This window comes from Phoca vitulina, unplaced genomic scaffold (genome assembly GCF_004348235.1).
Source record: "Phoca vitulina isolate PV1807 unplaced genomic scaffold, GSC_HSeal_1.0 scaffold71, whole genome shotgun sequence".
Taxonomy (NCBI): Eukaryota; Metazoa; Chordata; class Mammalia; order Carnivora; family Phocidae; genus Phoca; species Phoca vitulina.
The window spans coordinates 10,710,983-10,735,185 of record NW_022589774.1 but is presented as its reverse complement, the minus strand read 5'-3'; the positions used below and the strand labels follow the sequence as shown (position 1 = coordinate 10,735,185).

The 24,203-nt window shown below is 43.3% G+C and overlaps 1 protein-coding gene across 1 annotated transcript in view; it reads left to right on the top strand.

Moving 5' to 3' along the window:
- Positions 1–6,230: 6,230 nt before the first annotated feature.
- The window catches only part of COLGALT2 (collagen beta(1-O)galactosyltransferase 2), a 106,347-nt gene continuing 88,374 nt past the window's right edge, over positions 6,231–24,203 (top strand). The window contains exon 1 of the mRNA XM_032393020.1: positions 6,231–6,505. Coding sequence (XP_032248911.1) covers positions 6,243–6,505 — 263 coding nt within the window. The 5' untranslated portion in view covers positions 6,231–6,242. The remainder of the gene's footprint in view (positions 6,506–24,203) is intronic.

The window sequence follows — 24,203 nt, the reverse complement described above, 5'->3', positions numbered from 1 at the left end:
ATAACCCAAAAGGAGAAACAACCCAAAGGTCCATTATTTGATGAATATATAAATAAAATGTAGTTTGTCCATACAATGGAATATCATTCAGCATGGAAAAGGAATGAAGTACTGATATGTGTGTTACAACATGGATGGACCTTGAAAACATTATGCTAAGAATAATGTTTTCATTAATAGAAGACAGTCACAAAGGACCGCATGTTATATAATTCCATTTATATGAAATGTCTAGAATAGGCAAATCTATAGGGACAGAGTAGAGTAGCTGTTCCCTAGGGCTAGGGTTAGCTGTTCCTAGGGCTAGGAAATGGGGATTGACTGCTAATAAATATGAGATTTCTTTTGGGGGTGATGAAAATGTTCTAAAATTAATGGTGATGATGTTGCATAACTGTAAATACACTAAAAGCCATTGGATTGCATACTTTAAGTAGGCAAATTGTATAGTAATTGGAAAAAAAAATTCAAAGGTAGGCAACACTAATACATATTTAGGAGGTGTTTTAGCCAGGGTTATCCAGAGGAACAGAATCAATAGGATGTGTGTGTGTATGTACACACACCACACACACACACACACACACAAGAGACTCAGAGACAGAGAGAGAGAGAGCTTGATATTAAGGAGCTGGCTCATGCAATTGTGGGGACTGGCAAATCCAAATTTCATAGGGCAGGCTGGCAGCCATGATAACTAGAGAAGAGTCGATGCTGCAGTCTTGAGTTCAAAGGCAGCCTGGAAGTTGAGTTCTTTCCTTCTTAGGAGACCTCAGTCTTTTCTCTTAAGGCCTTCAACTGATTGAATGAGGGCTACCACACTATGAAAGGTAATCTGTTTTACTCAAAGTTTACTGATTTAATTATTAGTCGCATCCAAAAAAACATCTCACAGCAACATCTAGATTGGTTTGACCTAAGTACTGGGTACCTTAGCCTAGCCAAATTGACACATAAAATTTACCATCACTGGAGGTAAAGTTCTAAATAAAATTAAGAGACTGATTAATACAAAATTCAGTCTAGTGCTTGTCTCTGGGGAGTAGAGCAGAGTATTGTGACAGGAAGGGACACCCAGAGGGTGTCAAAGTTGATGGTTCATGTTCTGTTTCTCAAGATGGGTGCTGGGTATATGGACTTTGATTTTATTTGTAGTATTTAAATATATAATATATTAAATAGATAAGGTATATATTCCATGTTTATTAAATATTTTATTTTAGCCTTTGTCTAAGAATTAGATTAAAAGGGATAATAAATTGGTAATTTCTGTATATAAAATATGTAAACAGCTGCGGATATGCAGTCTTAAGTAATATTTGGCTTTGTAAATGTGAAAAGGCACCAAAAGTAATTCTCCATCCAAAAAACATCCCATCTCTGTCTCTAAATATGTATTCACATTTGATATCAACATGAGTGTTGAATTTCCCTAGCAGGATTGAGAACAAACCCAAAATTAAAACACCCAAATTGAAAAGGCCATATTAAAATTATCCCAAAACGTTTAACAGTGGTTGTGGTGGGTAGTGGATTTGTGATAGTTTTTCTTTTTTTTTTTCTTTTCCACTTTCAACATATTTTTTTTTCCTGTTAGTAAAATAGATTTCAATAAATCATTGAATTTGGAGCCATTGGCATAGAAGGACTAAATCCACCCTACACGTTCATGTTAAAACATGCCTGCCAACATACTTAGCTTGTTTTAAATGTCCCTTCCTGTTTCCTTCCGTCTCTCCCTCTATTCCTGCCTTCTCTCTCCCCCTTCCCTTCTCCTTCCTTCCCTCCCTCCTTCCCTTCTTTCCTCTCCCCTTCCTCCCTCCCTCCCTTCCTTCCTTCTTTATTGCCCTATCTAAAACATCCACTACAATATTGAATGGAAGTGCTGAGTTAGGACATTCTTGTTCTTGATCTTAGGAGGAAAACTTTCATTCTTTCACCATTAAGTATGATGTTAGGTGTAGGGTTTTTGCATATGGCCTTTATCAGGTTGAGTGTGTTCCCTTTTATTCCTACATGACTGAGACTGCATATTGGATTTTGTAAAATTCTTTTGATTGATTTTTAAAATGTTAAACCAACCTTGCATTAAGATCTATTCTATTGGCAACTTTCAAGTGTATAATATGGTATTCTTAACTATAGTCACCATGTTGTACATTACATCCCCAGAACTTATTCACCTTATAAACAGAAGGTTGTACCCTTTGACCACCTTCACCCATTCCCCCCCTCAATCCCCCAATCCTGGCAACCACCATTCTACTCTCTGTTTCTGTGAGTTTGGCGTTTTTAGATTCCCCATATAACTACATAACAGATTTCTCTGTTTGATTTATTTCTCTTAGCATAATGCCCTCAAAGTTCACCCATGTTGTCACAAATGAAGGGATTTCCTTCTCTTTATATATGTATATTTCATGCATATATATATATACATACATATATATGCCGCATTTTCTTTATCCATTCATCCACCAACAGACACTTAGGTTTTCGTGTCTTGGCTCCTATAGATAATGCTGCAATGAACATGTGGATGCAGGTATGTTTTTGAGACTGCCATTTCATTTCCTTCACATCTAAAACCAGAAGTGGAAGCACTGGATCATATGATCTACTTTTAATTTTTTGAGAAATCTCCATACTGTTTTCCATAATGGCTATCTCAATTTACATTCCCACGAACAGTGTACAAAGTGTTTCCTTTTCTCCATATCCTTGACAGCATTTGTTACCTATTATTTTTTTGATCATAGTCCTTTGAATAGGTGTGAGGTGATATGTCATTGTGGTTTTGATTTGCATTTCCCTGATGATTTCCCTGATGATGCTGAGCACATTTTCATGTACCTGTCAGCCATTTGTATATCTTCTTTGGGAAAATGTCTATTCAGGTCTTTGCCCATTTAAAAATAGGATTATTTGTGTACTATTGAGTTGCATGAGTTCCTTGTGTATTTTGGATATTAACCCCCTTATCAGATATATGGTTTGGAAACATTTTCTCCATTCCACAGGTTGTCTTTCATCTTGTTGATCATTTCTTTTGCAGTATAGAGGCATTTTAATTTAAGGTAGTCCCACTCATTTATTTTTCCTTTTGTTGCTTGTGCCTTTGGTATTACATTGAAAAAAATCATTACTAAGACCAATGTCAAGGAGCTTTCTCCTGTATTTTCTTGTAGGAATTATACAGTTCCAGATCTTACATTTAAGTCTTTAACTTGTTTCAAGTTAATTTTTCAAGTGGTGTAAGGGTCCAGTTTCATTCTTTTGTGTGCAAATATCTAGTTTTCCCAATACCATTTATTGAAGAGGTGATCTTTTTCCATTGAGCATTCATGGCTCCCTTGTCAAATACTAGTTGAATATACATGGATTTATTTCTGGGCTCTCAATTCTGTTCTATTGGTCTCTGTGTCTTTTATGCCAGTACTTTACTCTTTTAACTATTATAGCTTTGTAATATAGTTTGAAACTAGGAAGTGTGATGCCTCCATCTTTGTTCTTTCTCAAGATTATTTTGGTTATTCAGGGTCTTTTGTTGTTCCATATGAATTTTAGGATTTTTTTTTCTTTTTCTCTAAAATTGCCACTGGAATCTTGATAGGAATAGCGTAGAATCTATAGATGGTTTTGATTAGTATGGACATTTTAACAATATTAAAGTCTTCCAATCCATGAACATGGGATATATTTCCATTTATTTTTGTCATCTTCAATTTCTTTCATCAATAGTTTTCAATGTACAGATCTTTCACTTCCTTCATTAAATTTATTCCCAAATATTTTGTTGTTTTTGATGCCACTGAAAATTGGATTATTTTATTTTTTTCAGGTAGTTTGTTGTTAGTGTGTGCAAAGGCGACTTATTTTTGCATATTGATTTTGTATCTTGTAATTTTACTGAATTCATTAGTTAGCCCAATGGGTAATAGAGTTTTGCCAAGTTTGTGTAATCTGTTGTGGAATCTACTTCTGAACCAAGCTTTGTCTGCAGACTAATTAAATCTACACTACATTTCACACATATAAACTACTGTTTCCATATTTTATATCTGTTCTTATGATTAATAAAATACACATTCTATGAATGTGTATTTTACAAATCTGCCACAATCAGGGAAAATCTCATTTTCTTTGCCACGCCATAACTAATTAACAGGTTCTTTTTGTAATCAGCAAGGTTTCAGAAAACTTTGTAATCAGCAAGTTCAGAAAACTGAATACACCCAGCAATACTAAGCTCCAGGAATGCCAGTAACTGTCCATCAATCCCATCTCACTCCGGGGAAGGGGCACTGTCCAACAGTCCCTGTGGCCTATATGCAGGATAGCAATGGCAGTTTCCAAAGGAGGATGGAGGAGAAGGAAATGTGTGTAGGCCACTGGATATGAAAGTTTAAATGTCAGAGAAGAGGTTAGAGCAGGAGACGTAGATTTGGAAGATACAGTTATGCTGGGAGACCATATGGTGCTAGAAGAGTAACACATTGTGAAGGGGCACCCGGTGAAGGAGCGCAAACGCAAGTAGAAACAGGTTCAGGAAGGTGAGAACTGAAGAGAGGTCACTGAATCTTCCAACGCTGAGGTCATCTGTGGCTTTGCCCGAACAGCCTCTGTGAAGAAGTAGGAGAGGTGGGAGATGAAGAAGTAGATAAAGCTTTTTGAAGGAGCTTGGCCAAGGCAGAGGGGATTGTTAGAAGGAGATACAGGATTAAAACAACAATTTTTTTTTATTCAAGGATAGGAGAGGACTAAGTTTTTAGCTTGAGGGGGAGGAGCTGGTGGAGAGGGACCAGTTGTAGATTTGGTAGAGAGTAAAGATAAATGATGGAGCAAAGCAAAGTCACGGACAAGAATGGAGAGGATTGGGTCAAAAGCTCTGTTAGGAATAAGCGCCTGCAAGTAAGGAGGGCACTGGTAGGGATATTAGAGACAAGGCTGTTGAGGGAGTTAAGTAAAGGAGGTGATATTCTTCTGAGGAGGTGAGGGGGTGGGAGGAGAGTGATGAAGACTTCTAATAGTTGCAGAGAAGGAGGGACACAAGAAGTAAAAATCTGTGGGACAGGGCTGAGGGCGAGTTGGGGTTGGAGGTCATGAATGTGCAGTGGTACCAACCCATCCTGTACATAGATAGATCAAAGGCTACACAACCCCACAAAGAAGGAACTCCAGATTTCATTCCTAGCTTTCCTATGTTATGTTAAAGAGTAAATATCCTGTGGCAGTGTATCCTAGCAATTTCATTTTATGTGCTAATTGTGTTCTTCCTTCAGCCCTTCTTCTCTTCTTCCTTCTCTCTCTCTCTCTCCTACTCCAACACCTATGAGTTTTCCCTGTATTTGTTACTCTTTGTTAGTTTGGGTCATTAAGGAAAAATAAAACCATTTAGATGAAACTTGTCTTTTATGCCATCCTGTCAGGAAGCTCAGGACCTTAGGGGGGAAAGGGAGAGGAGTAGGGCTTCAGAACAATGTCCCATCAGGGGCTTCCCTTTAATTGCAAGGGTTCAGTCTATCTTTCAAATTCTCCAAGTCTCCAAGCTTGGTGTAATGGGTTCTACTCAGTCAAGGATGAACTTCAAGAGAAACTGAGTGTATAGGGAAATGCAAACACTCTGCCATTGTGGAAGTTTTTAAAAAAATGCTTACCGTGGTAATGGATAGCTGGGTGACTTTCCATTTTAGAACTCTACCCGTCTAGTCAATAGGTGCATTATGCAAAACTGGATACATTGCATCACTGTGAAGGACTTTAGACTGCGGTTTGCAAAAGCAGAATAAATTTTCTCGGAGTTGCACCGTTATGTACACAACACACACACACACACACTCACACGCCCATTGGCAGCGGCGGCCACACCTCACGGCTCCGGGGGAAGCCACAGACCTCAGCTGTACGAGCTGAGCCTGGACTAGAGGAACTTTCCGCGGGACTCGGGACGGACAGCCCCCCCCCCCCCCCCAACACACACACACACACACACACGCGCGCGCGCGGCTGTCCGCGAGCCGGAGCCCCAGGCGAGCTCGGCGGCGGCAGGTCCTCGGTGCGCCCCCGCGTCAGGGCCTGGGCAGTGCGGCGGCGGCGGCGGCGGGAGGCTCCCGGGCTGCAGGGCCCAGTGCCAGTGTGCGCGCGCCTGCCGGCCGGGGCAGCCGCGTCCCCCGTGCGGCCCTCGCAGCCCGCCTCTGCGCCCTCGGGCCCCCAGTCTCCCGCCGCGCGCCGCGGCCCCGAACATGGCTGCGCGCCGCGCCGCCACCCTCGCCTGCTCGCTGCTGCTCCTGTCCGCCGCTCTGCTCCGCCGCGGCTGCCGGGCGCGCTTTGCAGCGGAGCCCGACTTGGAGCACGACGAAGAGGAGCCGGAGGTCTTCCCCGAGTCGCCGGTGCAGAGACCCACGGTGCTAGTGGCCATCCTCGCCCGCAACGCTGCGCACGCGCTGCCTCACTTCCTCGGCTGCCTGGAGCGGCTGGACTACCCCAAGAGCAGGATGGCCATCTGGTGAGCGCGCGAAGCTGCGGCCGCCGGGCCCCCGAGCGTGGGGCACGCGCCGAGCGCGGTGCGCACACCTCCCGCCGCCCGCGCCGCTCCGGGGCGGATGAGATCCGGAGGTCGTGTTGGGGAAGGACGCGTGGGGCTGGGTGCGCCTGGGGTGCCAATGGGGATGGCCAGCCCGCCCCGAGCTCCGGGGTGTGCGTGGGGGTGTGGATCGGGGTGGCCTCGTCCCTTTCCCCGACAGAGGCTTGTGGGCACCCCGCAAGAGGGCTAGCGGCGCCCCCTTCCAACTCGCGAGGTTTCCTTTTTCCCGCCTCGTACCCTAGCCCTGGGGAGAGGGAATAGGGGTGCCCATCGCCGCCTAGTCGTCCAGACGCGGCGGGAAGACTCATTGTGGCTGGCAGGGGGGCTCCGGAGTAGCTAGGTGGAGGACAGTGATCCGCCCTGGCTTCCCAGCGTCCGGCTCCTGCTCTCTCACCTCAGAGGCTAGAACAGTGGCTCCTGGTTCTCCCGGGGACGGTGGGGTGGGGGCCTGGGGGTGGAGAGGGGATATGGACTCAGAGTTTGAGGTTAGGTCGGGCCCACGGTGTCTTCCCAACCGCGCCGCCACGCTGGGCCCTGTCGTCTCCGCCTGCTCCGGGCTGTCCGCGCCTGTGCATCCTCCTGGGGCTCATTCCTCGCCGCAGCTGCAAACCACGCGGGGTGCCCTGGGGGTACTGTGTCCTGGGCACGGAGCTGCCTTGGAGAAGGCAGACAGTTTTGTGGCCCCGGGATAGAGCCCTGCGCCTGGTACTGTGTTTGTTGCGGGGAGGGCTAGGACATCAGTGCGAATGGCTGCCCGCACCAACTTTTAGAACTCGGTCTAGTCTCGCACCTTTTAGAAACGCGGTCATCAGAGGGCGAGACGTTGGTAGTCAGGGGAGCCCGGCTAAAAGGCCTGCGGAGGAGGAGGAGGTGGACGCTGGCCTCGGGAGACAGGCAGCCGGGAACGTGCACAAGAGGACTCTGGTCCTCCGAGGAAGACGGAGCCCAGTTCAGTCCGGAGCAGTTTCTATCTTGCGTTGGTAAGGGGAGCCATCCTCAGACAAGACACATCCTTAAAGCTGCGGCTGGGCAGAAAGAGAGAAGGGAGGATAAAGCAGTAGCTGGAATTGGCAGCCTGACGGTACCTGGTGGGAGAGGTGCGGAGGTGAGAAAGCAAACATGAGATACAGTGCAGTGCTGTGCTATACACTGCTTTACTATTACCCTGTTATACGTGACGGCTGCCACGGAGAAGGGCACGGTGTGTGGAAAGGGAGAACGGGTGCAGCCAGGTTTTAAACCAGAAGGAAGAAGGATTTTTTTAACCACTTCAATACCAAAGAAAATTTCACAAATGTCAGTTCTTAGATGCTTTCTTCAAGAGAGATGTTTTACAATATGGTCTTGGTCTTTATGCACCGTTTGGTTTTAAAGAACATTGTTTGGTTTTAAGTTACTATAGGAAGTTAGTGAAGGCTGAAGCAGGTAGGAGGGGCACAGTTTTTGCTACCTGATGTACAGACATTCCTCTCTTCTAGCATGGGGTGAATTTTTAAAAGGGATACGAGGATCCCTATTTTACAAATGAAGCAACTGCGACTTCCATCAGTTCAATAACTCCCTTAAAGTCACAGAATTAATAAATGGTAAAACTGGAATTGGAACTCAAGTTTGTCCCTAAAGTCTATCCTACAAAAATAGTGGTGGCAACATGATATAAACAAAATTTATATAACCCTATAGGCTACAAATTAGGAGGAAAGTGGTTTGTCACTAGCTTGATATGTGGCTTTGGGCCAGTTGCTTGGGGTCCAGAGACATCAGTTTCCTCATCAGTAAAATGAAGGAATTGGAAGAAATGATTTCCAAAATTCTTTCCAGGTCTTAAATTCCATGGATTCTGTGATATCAGAATCAAGCAGCAATGATAGTGCATCCTAAGTCCTCTGGATGTTCCATATTTTGTGGATGTTGATGTTCTTTTCAGATGGCTAGTATTCTAATGCTTCATTGAGTTTTGGGATCTATTTTCCCTTAACCTTGTTAATAGTCCATGTAACTGTACCTTGTCCCTTATGGCCAGTGTTGCAAAGTTAAGGAAAAAACCCAAGGTTTGAATAGGCCTTGGGCAACCACTGCATTAGCCACTAAAGACTCTTCTTTGAATTCTGGTTTAGAAACCTTATATCATTTATTAGGTAATAATAAACAAAAGGGCAGTTTAAAAATGGTCCTCTGCAGCTCTCAAAGTACTTTCATTAACTATGTCATCTCATTTGATCCTTACTACCATTCTGTAAAGAAATAAACTTATCTCCATTTTATAGAAGAAGACATTGTATCTAAAGTAACTGACTTAAGGGTGCCTGGGTGGCTCAGTTGTTAAGTGTCTGCCTTTGGCTCAGGTCATGATCCCAGGGTCCTGGGATCGAGCCCTGCATTGGGCTCCCTGCTCAGCAGGAAGCCTGCTTCTCCTGCTCCCATTCCCCCTGCTTGCATTCCCTCTCCCGCTGTCTCTCTCTGTCAAATAAATAAATACAATCTTTAAAAAAAATAAAGTAACTGACTTAAGATTACACTTATTTATCAATTTCACAAATAATAATAAGAGCCCACAGTTATTCTAAGCACTTTACATTCACTATCAGGTATGTATTGTGATCATACCCTTTTACAGATGAGAAAACTGAGGCACAGCGAGGTTCTGCAAGCACACACTCCTAATGACCAGCTTTTGTGAGATCGAGGCACTATGCCAGGTTCCAGCTGAAAAAAAGTTGAGTAAGGTGTGGTTTTCACAGACAAATATGGCTCCTTTTACTGGGCAGTGTAAGGTGATCTGAATGGCATGTATAGGGTTTAGGGGAGTGACAAAGGACTTCTAGATCAGATTGTGTGGTCTTGGAAGCCTTCTTGAGGAGAGTTGACACTTAGTTGGAACCCAGTTTTGCAAGACAAATAGGAATCCACTAAAACCTTGGAAGTAAGGAGGGTTCCAGGAAGAGGGAACAGTGAGGGGGGAAAAAGACACTGGGACATTAACCAGTTTCCTGTCAGGGCAATAAAGCAGGTGGCAGGTTTATTGAGTGCAAATCTCCAAACTCATTGCATTGTACCACCGAAGCTGCTAACTTTGAGACTGGCACTAGGCGAGTATTTGGCTGTGAAGGTTATGGGATATTACCCTCCAGGAGGAAGCGGTAACTCAATTAGAATGCTACAGCTTTGAGGAGCTTCTGCCAGTTACTTCCTTTTAGTGTTGCAGTTTAAAGCTCTATTCAACATTCTGAGATGCCAAACTGACTCGTATCCACTCTGCAAACCCGGCATACACTAATGTCAAAGATGGTCAATGTCAAAAATAGCGTTAGCTACCCAGAACTTTACACAAAGAACCAGGTGGCATATAGAGTCTGGGCTGCTAGCTTCCATTTAATCTTATCTCCCGAGCTCTGTGCACACTCAACTTTCTCATTCATCTCCTTACCTCTATCACTAGCTAGAGGAACATCTGATAAGACTTCTTTCCTGTATGAGTGAGAGGTGTGGTTCATTGAACACATTCAGACTTCCTGTTGCTGTCATTTTTTTTGCACATTGAAAGTTCTGGACCATAGTTGCAGTCAGTACCAATAAATTGTCCCGAAAACTTTGACTGTCAGAGACTGAGTACAGTTATCTCAGTTAGCATTAAGTTTATTTGGATTGGATTGAATTAAGGAAAGTTTATGTTTTAGAGATACTTTGTACCAGGCAAAGAGAAAATCTGTCACATTTACCTGTCTGATCTCAAAACCCCCATCAAGCAAATTGTTTTCCTTCAAATATAATAACGGTGATAAGGAACTAATGTTCCTTGTGTTCTAATTAAAACCTGCACTGAGTTGATGGGAATTACTGCTGTGCCGAGATGAAGAGAACCGTTTGGCATGTGGTGTGTGGCATATGCACTGCAGTGGGTGCACTTTACTTCAATGGAGCCATGAACGGTGGCCTTAGCGACGGAGGGAAGGCTGACCTCACCCCCCTTCCGAAACCTATGATTAAGGGGAGGAGTGCCAAGTTGCCATGATAATGAAAAATGGAGCAGGACACAAGGAAAAACATTTGACCCAAAAGACGCATTCAGTTTGTCTCGTGGAGCCTGTGGGAAGACAGTGGGGACTCAGAGTCTGTGCCATCATAAGGCAGTAACTGCCATGTAATTATACAACGATTTGGGCATTACATTTGGTAGAGGTTTGAAAAGTACTACACTGGGAACCACTGTATGGCTTTCTAAATCAGGAGATGGTTTTCTGTTGACATCGACATTAACATTGGTGGGCTTCTGCTTGTTCTGGGGTGTCGATCCCCACATTTTGCACACTACTTCATTGCTGCAGTGTTTGGGGGATTACCTTGGATTATTCTCCACTTCTTGATGCTCAACCAGTCGCATTTTGGTAATGTTTAACTAGACACACTAATGTAAGTGTGTTTATAAAATGTTTCAAACTACTACTGGTGATAGCACCAGCAAGAACAATGTTACATTTTATCATTACAGTCTTGACATTCAATGCTTATGTTATCCCTATGGGTAGAAGTTTCAGCTCCTTGGTGAAAAACTAGATGATACTTTGGTCCCTTTCTCCCCATTAGTCTGTTTTCCTCACTTTTCCACCTTCTTTTTCTTATTTTTTTCCCCAGCCTGGTGGTTTAGGAGTACTGAGGAGGGGCGTATCCAAGCTTATAGTCAGGTGTGCTAGGGTTTGAATCTTCTGTGTGATTGTGGGCACATCAGCGAACCTCTCACCAAGCCTAGCTTCTTCATCTGGAAATAACCAATAATAACACCTTCCTCCAAGATTTTTTTTAACAAGTTTTTTTTTTAAATATATTTTTTAAAGATTTTATTTATTTATTTGACAGAGAGATAGAGAGAGAGCACAAGTAGGCAGAGCTGCAGGCAGAAGGAGAAGAAGAAGCAGGCTCTCCGCTGAGCAGGGAGCCCGATGTGGGGCTCGATCCCAGGACCCCGGGATCATGACCCGAGCCAAAGGCAGCTGCTTAACCGACTGAGCCACCCAGGCGCCCCTTTAACAAGTTTTTAAACAAGTGAAATAGTGTATGGACTATGTCTTTCATGTAAATGTTAACAAATAGACAATAGTTGCTATTTCCTATCCATCTTTTCCTTTTGGCCCCATCTCCTTCACCTTTCTCTTTCCAAATGAAGATTTTCAAAACAATATATTCACAAGGCGCTCTCTCTTCTTTCCAACAAAACAAATTATTAGCAGAATGAAAACTAACATTCATTTACTAGTGAAAACTAAACACTTTGATAAGATAACTAATTTAACCCTGACAACAACCCTGGGCAAGAGATGCTACGACTCTCCTCACTTTACACAGAAGGCAAGTGAGGCACAAGGAATTTCAATAACTTGCCTGAGGTCACAAGGCTAGTGCATGGTGGAGCAAGGATGTGACCCAAGCAGTTAATGTCCCATACTGAGTACAGATGGCCTGTTTAAGATCAAGAAAGGACCAATTAGTTCTAGTTTTTGCTTCTGTCAGTTGACCCAACTTAGGAAGATAAGAGTGCCAGTGTTTCTTCCAAACAAGAATGGCCCCTTCTGCTTGAATGACACAAGGGACTCAGTGGTTCCCTTCCGCTGTCTTGATAATTTCATCACTTAGCTTAGCCACTTTCTAGTTACCGAACTCGGCTTTATGTTGGTGGATTTCATAGGTACAGAGTGAGACTAAATATGCGAATTGTACATAAATATGCAGATCACTTGCTATGATCACAGCTACATAGCAAAAGAAAGAAATTTATCAAGTGTTGTTGGTAGCAAATGAATAAGGCAGCACTATTCATAGGCACGGTGGCTGCAGCATCTTGGGTTCGTACTGGTAAAACAGTTTCAGTTTTTCAGCCTTTTTAATTAGTGGTCTTAGACTTAGTTGACCTTTAAACTCAACCTTCTTCCAAATGGTTGGAGAAAACTATCAGTCATCTCCCCACCCTCCAATTTCAAAACATGATTGGGCCTCAGAATTATGTATTTCCTTTGGGTAAAAACTGAAATGACTGATAAAAGGATGCCTAAATTCCCCTGGTTCTATTTTATTAATTGATGTCCACGGATGGGGAAACCAAAACATAGGGCAATTAAAGGATTTTCCCCTAGCATATTATACAGTGAATAAGTCATGGGATGAGATAACAGATTTCTAGATTTTAAACCCAGTGTGGCTGTTTAATGTTGATTATTTTTTTTTTTAGATTTTATTTATTTATTTATTTATTTATTTATTTATTTAGCACAAGTTGGGGGAGTGGCAGAGGGAGAGGAAAGAGAATTTCAAGGAGACTCCACGTTGAGCATGGAGCCCGACGCGGGACTCAATCTCACAACCCTGAGATCATGACCTGAGCCGAAATCAAGAGTTGGGTGCTTAACCGACTGAGCCACACAGGGTCCCTTTGATTACTTTATAACAAATAAAACTCATGGTTTAAAGGCACATGCCAGTTATTCTAAGCAGGATTTGGTTTTTACAGATTTGTCTTCAGCGACTTTCTCCAGGTGATTCTACCACTGAGCTTCTTTGTGGCTCCAGGTACATAAGCAGGCTTCTTGTGGCCCTCTCCCTTGACTGTCTCTGGTGGTCGTAGGAATGAACAATGGAAGCTTTGTAACCAGGGAGGCTGCTGGTTGTGCCCGGGCCCCTTTTCCAACACGTAAGTGTACACATGGATCGTATCACTATGTGGCACTGTCTTCGAGTCTTCAGCACAGTATAGTAGAACCATTATAAGGCTTACATAGGGACAATAATAGGACTATTCTAAGGCTTGTTTCTGCACATTTCTTTAAATAATGTAACAATAGAGTATACAGTTGAGATAATGTCTGAAAAAAATTGATTAGGGGCGCCTGGGTGGTGCAGTCAGTTAAGTATCTGACTCTTGGATTTGGCTCAGGTCATGATCTCAGGGTCATGGGATCGAGCCCTGAGTGGGGTTCTGTGATCAACGCGGAGTCTGCTTAAGACTCTCTTTCTCCCTCTCCTTCAGGCCCTCCCTCCTCAAATAAATAATTAATCTTTAAAAAAATTGATTAGCCTATAATATGGTTGTTTGTCCTATTCCCCAGTTACCATATTCTGAAGACGGTTCACTATATGTGTTTAAATCATAGCTATTATTCATCAGGAATTACGACATGTGTCTATTGTATATGTCTTGACTTCTTATTCTCAAAGGAGTGACTTGTTCATTTAACTACACTTACATTGTGAACATATCAAAAATTGCTGATTTAAAAAATTCTGAAATCCCTTAGGGGCCTTGTAGATTTATTTAATAGTGATTTAATTATTTTAAGAACTTTCCCGATTTTTTTCTCTTTTCAACTGAAATAATAATATCCTCCTATAATAAAGATTCAAACAGGATGACTAGAAACATGATAAAAAGTAAATTTCCCGTCTACTCTATGCCACCTGCCAGAGACAACCAATGTTAACAGTTTCTTGTACATTCTTCTAGAAACTTTCTGTGCATGTACATATATTCTTTTAATGTCAACCCAAATAGGAGTGTTTTGTATATCCTGTTCTGCATAAGTTTTAAAATCTCTGTTTCTAATCCCAGCTTTTTAAAACTCTGCCAGCCCACCTATACTCATGCCCTGGGTGGCTCAGTAAAAGCCAGTTTAACACAACACCCGTTTCAGGTAGTTACTCTGAACACTTCCTTAATTACACTCATCCTGTTCTCTTGTCCTTGTGTCTCTGGCCTCTAGAAAATCTGGCCCTAAGCCCATTTAAAAACAAAACAACACTTTTTAAATGAAGTATAATATGCATCCCAAAAGTGCTTATATCATAAATGTATAACTGGATAACTTTTTACAAACTGAACAAAACTGTGTAACCAGCAGCTGCCTCGCCAGGCCTGAATTTGTACACAACAGTGATTGTTGGGGCCGCCTCGCCACTGTCCCTTGGCCTTTGTCCAGCAGTCATATCCCCATCAGGCCCATCCTCTGTGCAGTTGTGATTACCCCCCACTGTCTGGCTCTTTGACGTGGCTTGCCTGGCCCTTGTAGAAATTTGGGTGGTGACCCTTGCTCAGATGCTTCAGGAGCCCTAAGACTTGAGCTTTCTAGAACGAGCAGGCTTGGCAAGCTGCCAGTGAATGACCTAGTGGTAAAAGATCATATTACTTTCCCCTCAGCTCTCTATTCCGCTGGTGGAAAAGCTGTGTGTTAATGTTCATAAAAGTAAAAAAGAATCCCATTATAGGTAATAATTGAAAAGCCACGCAGAATATAAATAGAGTGGCTGTAATTAATTCACTGGAACATGCTGCCGTTCAGATCCTTGAAAATGCAGCGTTTGTGGTTGGTGGCATTAGCCAAGTCTCTTGCATGAATTAAACCTTAGATCTGTCTGGAGGGCATTTCTTTTCCTCTCTAGGAGCACCATACAGTAATCTTTTCAGACTTAGACTTCCAATAATAACTTCATGACATCTTGCCAGGGCTGAACTTAGGACTTTGTAACACATCTCATTTAATTGAAGCAACAATTGTTATTATTTTAGTTGTTTGTCAAATTCATCAAGCTGAGGACTGTCCCTGACTTGTTGGTTTAGCCGGTGGGATTTCTTCCTCTGCAAACATAATAAAAAGTAACCCCTTCCACCCCTCAGCATTTCTGATTAATGTTTCAAGACCCATTAGAAGATGTGCATTTTGGAAATACAAATAATAATGTAAGTAATGATCCTGGACTGCATATGCCCCAAGAATATGGCAGAGGGCTGAGTGTGGGGTTGGGTCTGCTGTCAAAGCATTCTCATGAGTACCTGCTTTAAGTGATAAATTGGCTGCATTGGAAGAATTCTTTACCCTCTAGGTTGAAGTACTTAAATGTCTATTGAAGGACTTGTCAGGCTTGTCAGTGGCAACTTTCACCACTTTGGCTGTTGCTGTGGTCTCAATGTTTGTGCCCCTCCCCCCTGTCCTGGCTCAAAATTCATGTGTTGAAATCCTAACCCCCAAAGATGATGGTATTAGGAAGTGGGGCCTTTGGGAGGTGCATAAGTCATATGGGTGGAGCTCTCATGAATGGGATTAGTGCCCTTGGAACAAGAGGCTCCAGAGAGATTCCTTACCCTTCTACCATGTGAGGACACAGAGAGAAGACTGCATCCTGAAAGAGGGTCTTCACCAGAACCTGACCATGCTGGTATCCTGATTTTGGACTTGTAGCTCCCAGAGCAGTGAAAAACCTATTGTTTATAAGCCACCCAGTCTGTGGTATGTTCTTATAGCAGCTTAAGTCTGTTAGAACAGACAAAGACAGCAGTCAAGCCCAAGAAAACCAAGACAGGTAGCTAAAAGTGCCTACATTTTAGACAACAGGGAAGTAGCACTCTTTTTTTCCATTCCCCATTCTTTCTCAAAGAGTGATCATATATATTTTGGAGGTGGGGAGGGGAGTGGGCTATAGCAAGCTTCCTATTCTCGTAGGACTAGAGATGATTCTGAGAAGGGATATAATGAAGGTACATTGATTGGCATTTTCCCTAAAAAGTCATGTTAAGTGAGAAACTGCTGCTTTTCAGGGTCTTGGGAAAGGCAAAATTTTCTGGAGACTAAGACTGGAACTTAAATTCCTGGGATATCTGTGAGAAATGTAGACTTCTGGGGCTGTGGCTTTCCCAACACGGAGTCCCTTGCTGGACCACTGGACTGCTTTTTAGTTTCTTGGTTTCCAGCCAGCCCCATAATCTGTTCAAGCTCCACACACCACAGTGACTATGGTTGAGACCCGCCAAGATAGTGGAAAGTTACTGCCAAGTGGAATCAGGATTTTTCATGTCATCATCACACCATTGAACAGTAAGCTTAATGCAGCCCCCACATTACGGCATTCCCTCAGCTGGAAGCATGGGGTAAGCGGGGGGGGGGGGGCGGGGCTGGGAGAGCATTCAGACAGTCAGACCGTGTCTGGGGTTTCAGATGGATTCCATGGAGTTGCCATGGAAGGCTTGAAACAGCCAGCATACTAAAATATTTTAGAAAATTATAAATCTTTCTGCCTTTTCTCAGTCTTCCTAGACTTTAAGATGAATTGGGCACATTGATTTCCATCCTAGAAATTTTTCTTTATTGAGATAAACTATGAATTTATAAAACAATGGACTAAAAAATATTATGCAATTCTTTTATTTATTTGGCCATCACCGATTGTCTATGTGGATGAATCCAGGTGATCATGTTGAAATTAGTAGTTGAGGTGGCCTAAAAGTGACTCACCCCCATTGGTCAAGTTCTTTGGCCATGAGTGGACATGGCCCTCATCACTGTTCTGCGGACCTTTTGGTTTAAGGCTGCTGGGCTTCAACTAGTGGTTCCTAAATACTAGTTCAGGGCCACAACACCTAGGACATTTATTAGTTACATGGACTTCTGGGCTCCTTTTCAACCACATTCAATCAGATGGCCTGTGGGAATAGCCTGGGAATTTGTATCTTAAACATGTATATAAATGATTTGGATGCACCTGTGGGTTTAGGAATTACAAGAGCTGACCTCCCAGAAAACCCTGGGAGGAGTGGGGGACCCTCAGGAAAGGACTGAAGACTGTGTATCCATCTAAGGTACAGGCCATAGGATTTTCAGAACTCGGAAAGTTAACATACTGTGGGCTCTTCAAAACTCGGGATCCAGATGCTTAAGCAATCAAGAAGGGTTTTCTTATTAAGAGAAGTAGTAAGGTACAGGATTACAAGGGAGAGCCTCTGCCAGGTATGCATCCTTTGTGTTTTTTATTGAGTCAAGTGCATGTGTTCTCCCTCCTTCCAACAGTGGCTGTTTTTAAACAAGTTATGTTTTGTTTTGTGCTTTAAAGGTGGTGCCCCATGCTGCCCACTCTATGGAGTGCCTTGCACTGGGGCTCAGTATAAAATGACACTCCTTCAAACCCTTCTCTTTGTGCAGTGTATCTCACATCTCGAGCTCATCAAGCATTTAGTTTCATAGAAGAAAAGACATCTAGTGATGAACATCTCTTAATAGAGCAGAGGGAAATCAAATCAGTGCTTTTCTTCTAAATAAAAAGTGGTCATTTGAACCACTTCAAAGTTTCCTCATATTCCCGAGGCTTGGTTCCTTTGTTGCTTGTAATTAATTTTCTTACCTTTGATTTTCTCTTTGGCATGTCATGAAAACCTCCTCCCTTCATTTGTGAAAAATATAAACAATCTATTAAATTAGCCTGCTTCTAGTAGTTGGCAGTTCGGCCTTAATTATATGATATTATAAAGTCCCTAAGCCCCGGGTCTTCACTACTTATGAAATAAAAATTTAACTGTTTGGGAATTCACACCGTTCTAGTCTGCTGTACAAAGGATTGTTCTGAGTTGGTTGCTGCTACGCCAAGTTATGTTCTAACTTGGTATAGTTGTGTTACTTCAAGTGCATGCGCAGGCAGCCTTCTCTGGGATAGATCACAACTCAGTTGCTGAATCTCTTGCTGTTCCACATCCTAATTTTACTGTGTTCTTTTGGTGACAGGTCTGTGAAATATTCCATGGTAAAAGTTCTCAAATTATGCATCCATTTTCTCTTTTAGTCCTTTTTCTTCCCAAGGATGTGAGCTGTGTTCTATCGTTTAGTGCCTCCCACCGAGAAATAACAGTCATCTGGGGACGAAGGTGTGGCCTGGTGTACCTGGGTGTCTCCAGGACAGTTGCCCCTAGCCAAGAGCAGCTGCATCCATTTTCCCCACGGTGTGCAAGTATCATCCTTTTGTTCTTTGTGTTGTCTCATGAAAGGGCTGGAGGCATTGCCTATGCTGTGTCATTTTGTACAAGCTCTTTATTCTCTCTGGGCCTCAGTTTCCTCTCCTGTAACAAAAGAGGAGCATGCTAGAGTTGTGCTTCTCAAATGTGGCTGCTTATTTGAATCATTTGATGAGGTTTGGAAAGACACTGATGCAGGCCCCCCCCCCCCCAGACCATTCAAGTCTGAATTTCTGCGGTAGGATCAGGGCAAGTGACATATTTTAAAAGCTTCCCAAGGGGCACAACTGTGTTGCCAGGCTTGAGAACTCTGGATGAGATGTTCTCTGGAGTGCCTGCCCGATCTGACAGTAGTATGCCCTTCATGGGGGTGACCATATCCGGAGAACATTCACGAATCGTAACTCTGCACGATTGATGTTTCCTGGACCCTCTGCCTAAGCTCAGATCTTTTTGGAGTGGCCTAAAAAGAAAAAATCTACATCTTCTCAGAAGCTCATTGTATTTCACCCTATTGTATAGTGTGCCCAAAGGTGTTCACTGAGAATGTGGTCTCTGGTAGAAGACAGGTATAGGGATGACCGAATTGTTAAGGGATGGCAACAAGAGGGCTGGCTTTGCGGGGGCACGTACCGGAGCTTCTCACAAAGGGACTGCGTGCACCAGGTGCGGAGACAGCCGCAGCCCAGGGCTTCCTGCCTGTGGCGCACAGATGCTGCCCCTTGGCTAAGGGAGCTGCATATATCAAGGCTTCTAAGCGCATCTTGCCAAGCTCCGGCCACTCAGGATTCCTTCCTGCAGTGTGTGTTTTGGTGTGTTGCCCGGCCTTGCTTTTAGGCGTTCTGTTTCATACTGGTGCAGAGCTTCTAATCATCTCTGGGTATTGAATTTCTGATGCTACTTTTAATGGCTTTGGATTTTCGCTTCTTTTGTTTCTTGATTTGCATAAACAGTGCCGCCTTTGTCCTGTGGTCTCGACTCAGCTTCAAAGCCTCGTCTGGGCATCAAAGACACACTGGATCCTCATTTCTTAGGCATTAGATTGCAGCAGCGCCAGCAGGTGCCTGAAGGTTCAGCCCCACTTCTGGGCCAGTCTTCTGTCTCCCAAAGAAGAATAGATTCTGCCAAGTCCGCTTCGATAATGGTGCTGAATCTTAATAGCTTTTCCTGAGGCCTGTGCCAATCCTGGTGAACTGAAGGAGAAGTGCTGGCATTTGAAGAGGAAAGGATAGTAACTCACCAAGATTGACTGGACTCCCCTTCCCCATGAAAGTCAGATTATTAAGGGTCCCTCCGGGGAGCATGGAAGCCCCAGCTCACTGGTCAGTCTTTGCTGATGTTGGCATGGTAAAGGTCAAACCCTTACTTTCCCGTGCATCTTATCAAAATAAAGGCAGTAATTGGACTCTCAGTTATCTGTGATGGGATTATCTATATGTTGGATATACTGAGGCCGGCTTTTGATAGCAGGTCAGTGTGCTACAATCCACCAGCACACCCATGAGCTGCGTCTCTCTCTGTGCCGCCCAAGAGTTCTGTGTTTAGACAACAGAGAGTAATTTGTATCTCAGCTCAGAAAATAAGTTGGAAGGTATTCTGGCACATTCCACACAGGGCATTTCAGTAGCAGTTGCATCTGGCCTCTTAGCTCTTTGCTCTTCTGTGCCCTCTGTGCCCTGCTCTGCCATATTTTCAGATTTTCTTGAATTCTTTGTCTTGCCTTGGTCTCTTCATCTATACAATAAGTGCTGGATAGCTTGATCTTGAAAAGCTTTTCTAGCCACAGCATGCTCAGTATTTGTAGTTCTACACTGACACCACGTAAAATGAAGTAACTTCCTCTGTTGCCGAATTATTGGGGATGCCACTTGGGCCTTCATCTCTTTATTTGTACTTATATTTTACTTATTCAGTAGTTTTGACTTATCCATGTCTCATATCCTTGGTGCACAGACTAATGGTTCATCGCTACATGAAATTATAAAATTAAAAAAAAAATGTTTGCCCTTTGTGATGGCTAATTTTATATGTCAACTTGGCTGGGCCAGGGTGCCCGGATAGGTGGTCAGATGTTATTCTGGATGTTTCCAAGAGGCTGTTTTTAGATGAGATTTATGTTTAAATCAGTGAACTTTGTGTAAAAGTTGCTTTTCAGTTGCCTTCCATAATATGGGTGGACCTCATCCAATCAGTTGAAGGTACGACTAGAACAAAAGACTGACTACCTCGACCAAGAAGGAATTTTGCTTGCTATTAAACTGACTTTGGACTTGAACTGCAACGTCAGCTCCTCCCTGAATCTCCAGCCTGCTGGCCCACCACACGGACTTTGAACTTGCCAATCTCCACAATTGCCGGGAATTGTGAGCCAATTCCTTAAAATCTCTCTCATGAGAGCATTGACTAATATAACCTTTAATTTGAAAGAAAATACCGTCTCTTTATGAACAACAGCCAAAATAAAGGCTGTGATGAGAAGGAAAGGAACCCAGAAAATTATGTCAGAAGGGATCGTTCCTAACCTGAAGACTGGGAAAATCAGTGCCGTGGATGCTTGGGGTGGAGTATTTGTGGTACGAGTATCCATATAGCAAATGGTTCATTAAACTTGACTTTCCTCATGCCTGCAAAAACAAGTAAGTGTAAGTCTGCCCTAGAAGGTCCCCTGGGTTTTGGAAAAGGCAAAAATGGGAGTTTGACGTTTGCCGTCGTGATGGGAAACAATATATGTTTATTTTTGCAGAAGCTTCTGGCCAGCCTCCGAATCTGTGTGTTTTGCTCCGTCTGTCATGTGAGGAAAGTAACTTGCGTGCACAATTTGGACATTGGGAGAACCTGCCGGTTGGAGGCCAAGTTTCACCAGGCTCCTGGATTATTGCACGGAAGTGTTCGCTCTTCCCCAGGGAGAGGCTTTACAGCACAGTGGTGTCCTTATATGGTAGAGATGCTGAAGATTGGTCTGAATTGATGCCTTGCGAGGCCAGGAACATGAGTGCCCAGGGAAAGGCGCCTGTAATGTGAAGCTGGGTGGGGCTGTGTCCTTCCCTGCCGCTGCTAGAGTGTAGGGTCCCCAGAATAAGTGAGGGGAGTGGACACAGGGGAGACAGAATCCCTTGTCTCCTGATTTTGAATGTATGTGCTACAGAAAGATAAAACCAAGAAGGCAACAATTTTTTTTTCCCAAAGAGCCTTCCCATTGGTGATTCTTTGACTTAACATTCTTGGGGTTCAGTTTCTAAAATCGAACTCTTTTCGGAGCTGTAACCAGCAAATAAAAAAGCAAAGCCTTCCACTGGATCAGAATTATCTTAATAAAGCGCAGCTCTTTGGCTGCCTCTGTCATCTCCCTCTGATTTTGGCTACTAGCTAGCTGCCTTGGTTCCCTACAATCCAGCGCCAGATGTCTTGAGCCTCTGAAGTAGACACGTCTCTCCTAGGATGCCTTAGTTAACACTGGGGCTCAGGCCTGGTAGCATAAAATGCCCTGATGAGCTTTTCTTCTGATATAACAGTAAATGTGCTTTTAAGGAACAGAGGGGCAAACAATTTCTGCCCTGAAGTCAGGTGGATTTTGAAGCTTTTCCTCTCCTCTATGTAATAAGGTATCTGAGATTTGTTGGCTTCCACTGATCTGTATATCAGCCGTCAAGTTTTAGAAAATAAATTGCACTGACATTCTGTAGCTTTGAACTAGAAAGCAAATAGTTTCCCTAAAGGGAACACTTGATCTTTTGCATGTCCAAGGAGCAGAAGATAAATAAACCATAGTCTGGGTTTCGCCTTCTGAAACCATTTCTCTGTAGCAGATTTTTGGAGTTCTCATTCTAATTAAACCTCACTGCTTTTACTCCTACTCTTACTCATGTGGTGAATTTCGTTCTATTTTCTCTTTTCCAGTTCTTTCCTTTTTATTTTTTCAAAGAGGCATTTTTCTAGGTAAGTTTTTGTTAATTTATTGATGGATTGCTCTTATTTATTTATGGATAGAGTTGGCGGTACTAGAAACTCAGGTATCTTATCTGAAATAATTAGGAGAAGCTCTTCTTCATATCACCCTGTAAAAAAATGATTAGGACTTTACAGAATCCAGACAGGTTTATTCTTGTTTTGAGCAACTTTAAGAAAATATTGTTTGCCTTCCTTGGCCTTTGATCCCTGAAAAGATCAAGGTTACACATGGCTACAGTCTGTAGTTAATTTCACCCTGGGTGGTAAAATAATACACTATGGTTTCCAGACCCCTGGACAATCAGCTCTTAACCAGTGAGCTCATTTTTGGTAGAAGAATCGCATATGTCATTGTCTCAGAAGAGACATGGGCTGCAGATCCTGTCTGGGGACCTGCTTCCAAAGATTTGTTGAACTCTCCCCAGCTTAATTTGAACTTGGCCTTCCTCTTGCTTTTATATTTCAAAGAGCTTGAGTGCTGCACATCCACAACTAAATAGACAGTAAAACAAAAACCCAGTAACCTGTTGTGAAACGAAAAGTGAGAGGGACAACAGTTGTTATTTTATGATTCTTTTCATTTAATTCTGTCACTGAGAAGAAATTCATATTTTCTTCAGGCTCCATAGAAAAGTAGAAAACTGTGATTGTGTCTTTAAAAGTATTTTTAAAATTGAAGTCTTATGTAAAAATGAGGTGCATATCCATGAGGTGCATGGATATTTTCTTGCCTTACCTTAAAAGCCTGCTTTTTTTTTTAAGGTTTTATTTTTTTGAGAGAGAGAGAGAGAATGAGCAGGAGCGGGGAGGAGGGGCAGAAGGAGAGAGAGAAGCAGAATCCCTGCTGAGCAGGGAGCCCAACGTGGGACTTGATCCCAGGACCCTGGGATCATGACCTGAGCTGAAGGCAGATGCTTAACCGACTGGGCCACCCAGGCACTCCTAAAGGCCTGTTTTTTTTAATAGTAAACTGTAATCAGCAGGATGGTAACCAAGCTCCATGATGGCCCCAAATGATCCTTGCCTCCTGGTGGTCAACCCTTCAGTAGTCTTCTCCCATGCTGAACCATGTGACCAAAAGTATAGGTGGCAGTGAGTGTGTGACTTTCAAGGACCAATCATAAAAGGCGTTGCCTTTTCTGCCATGGTCTCATGGTTGCTTGCTCCATGCCATGAGGACTCTGAAAGAGTCCCAAGGAGAGGCCCATGTGAGGAGGAGCTAAGGCTGTAACCAACAGCCAGCACCACCTTGCTGCCATGTGAGTGATCTACCTAGGAAGTGGATCTTCCAGCCCAGTTGGGCTTTCAGATGACATTTAAGTAGGAGCTCCTGAGAGACTCCAAGCAAGAATGTCATAAACTCCTGACCCACACAGTCTAAGAACACAATGAACATCATTGTTGAAAGTGCTGGGTGTGCAGATAGAGACCCTGCTCCCATGGAGCTTGTGTTGTACTGGGGGACAGTGATGATAAACAAGTACATAAAGAAACAAGATGATTTCAAAAGATAGGTGTTAAGGAGAAAGTAAAACAGGGTAATGGGGTATATGTGAAGACTTGGATAGGAGAGTACTTCATATATAAGGTGGTGAGAAGGGCTTTTGGGGAAGGTGATATTTGAGCTGAGTTCTGAATGATGGGGAGCTACCTTGTCAAGATGGTGGAGAGGATAGAAAGGGAACAAGTCAGGTTTCTTTCTTTCTTTTTTTTAAAAGATTTTATTTATTTGTTGGACAGAGAGAGAGACAGCGAGAGAGAGGACACAAGCAGGGGGAGTGGGAGAGGGAGAAACAGGCTTCCCTAAGAGCAAGGAGCCCAATGTGGGGCTCGATCCCAGGACCCTGGGATCATGACCTGAGCCGAAGGCAGATGGTTAACGACTGAGCCACCCATGTGGCTTTTCTAAGAAAAGAT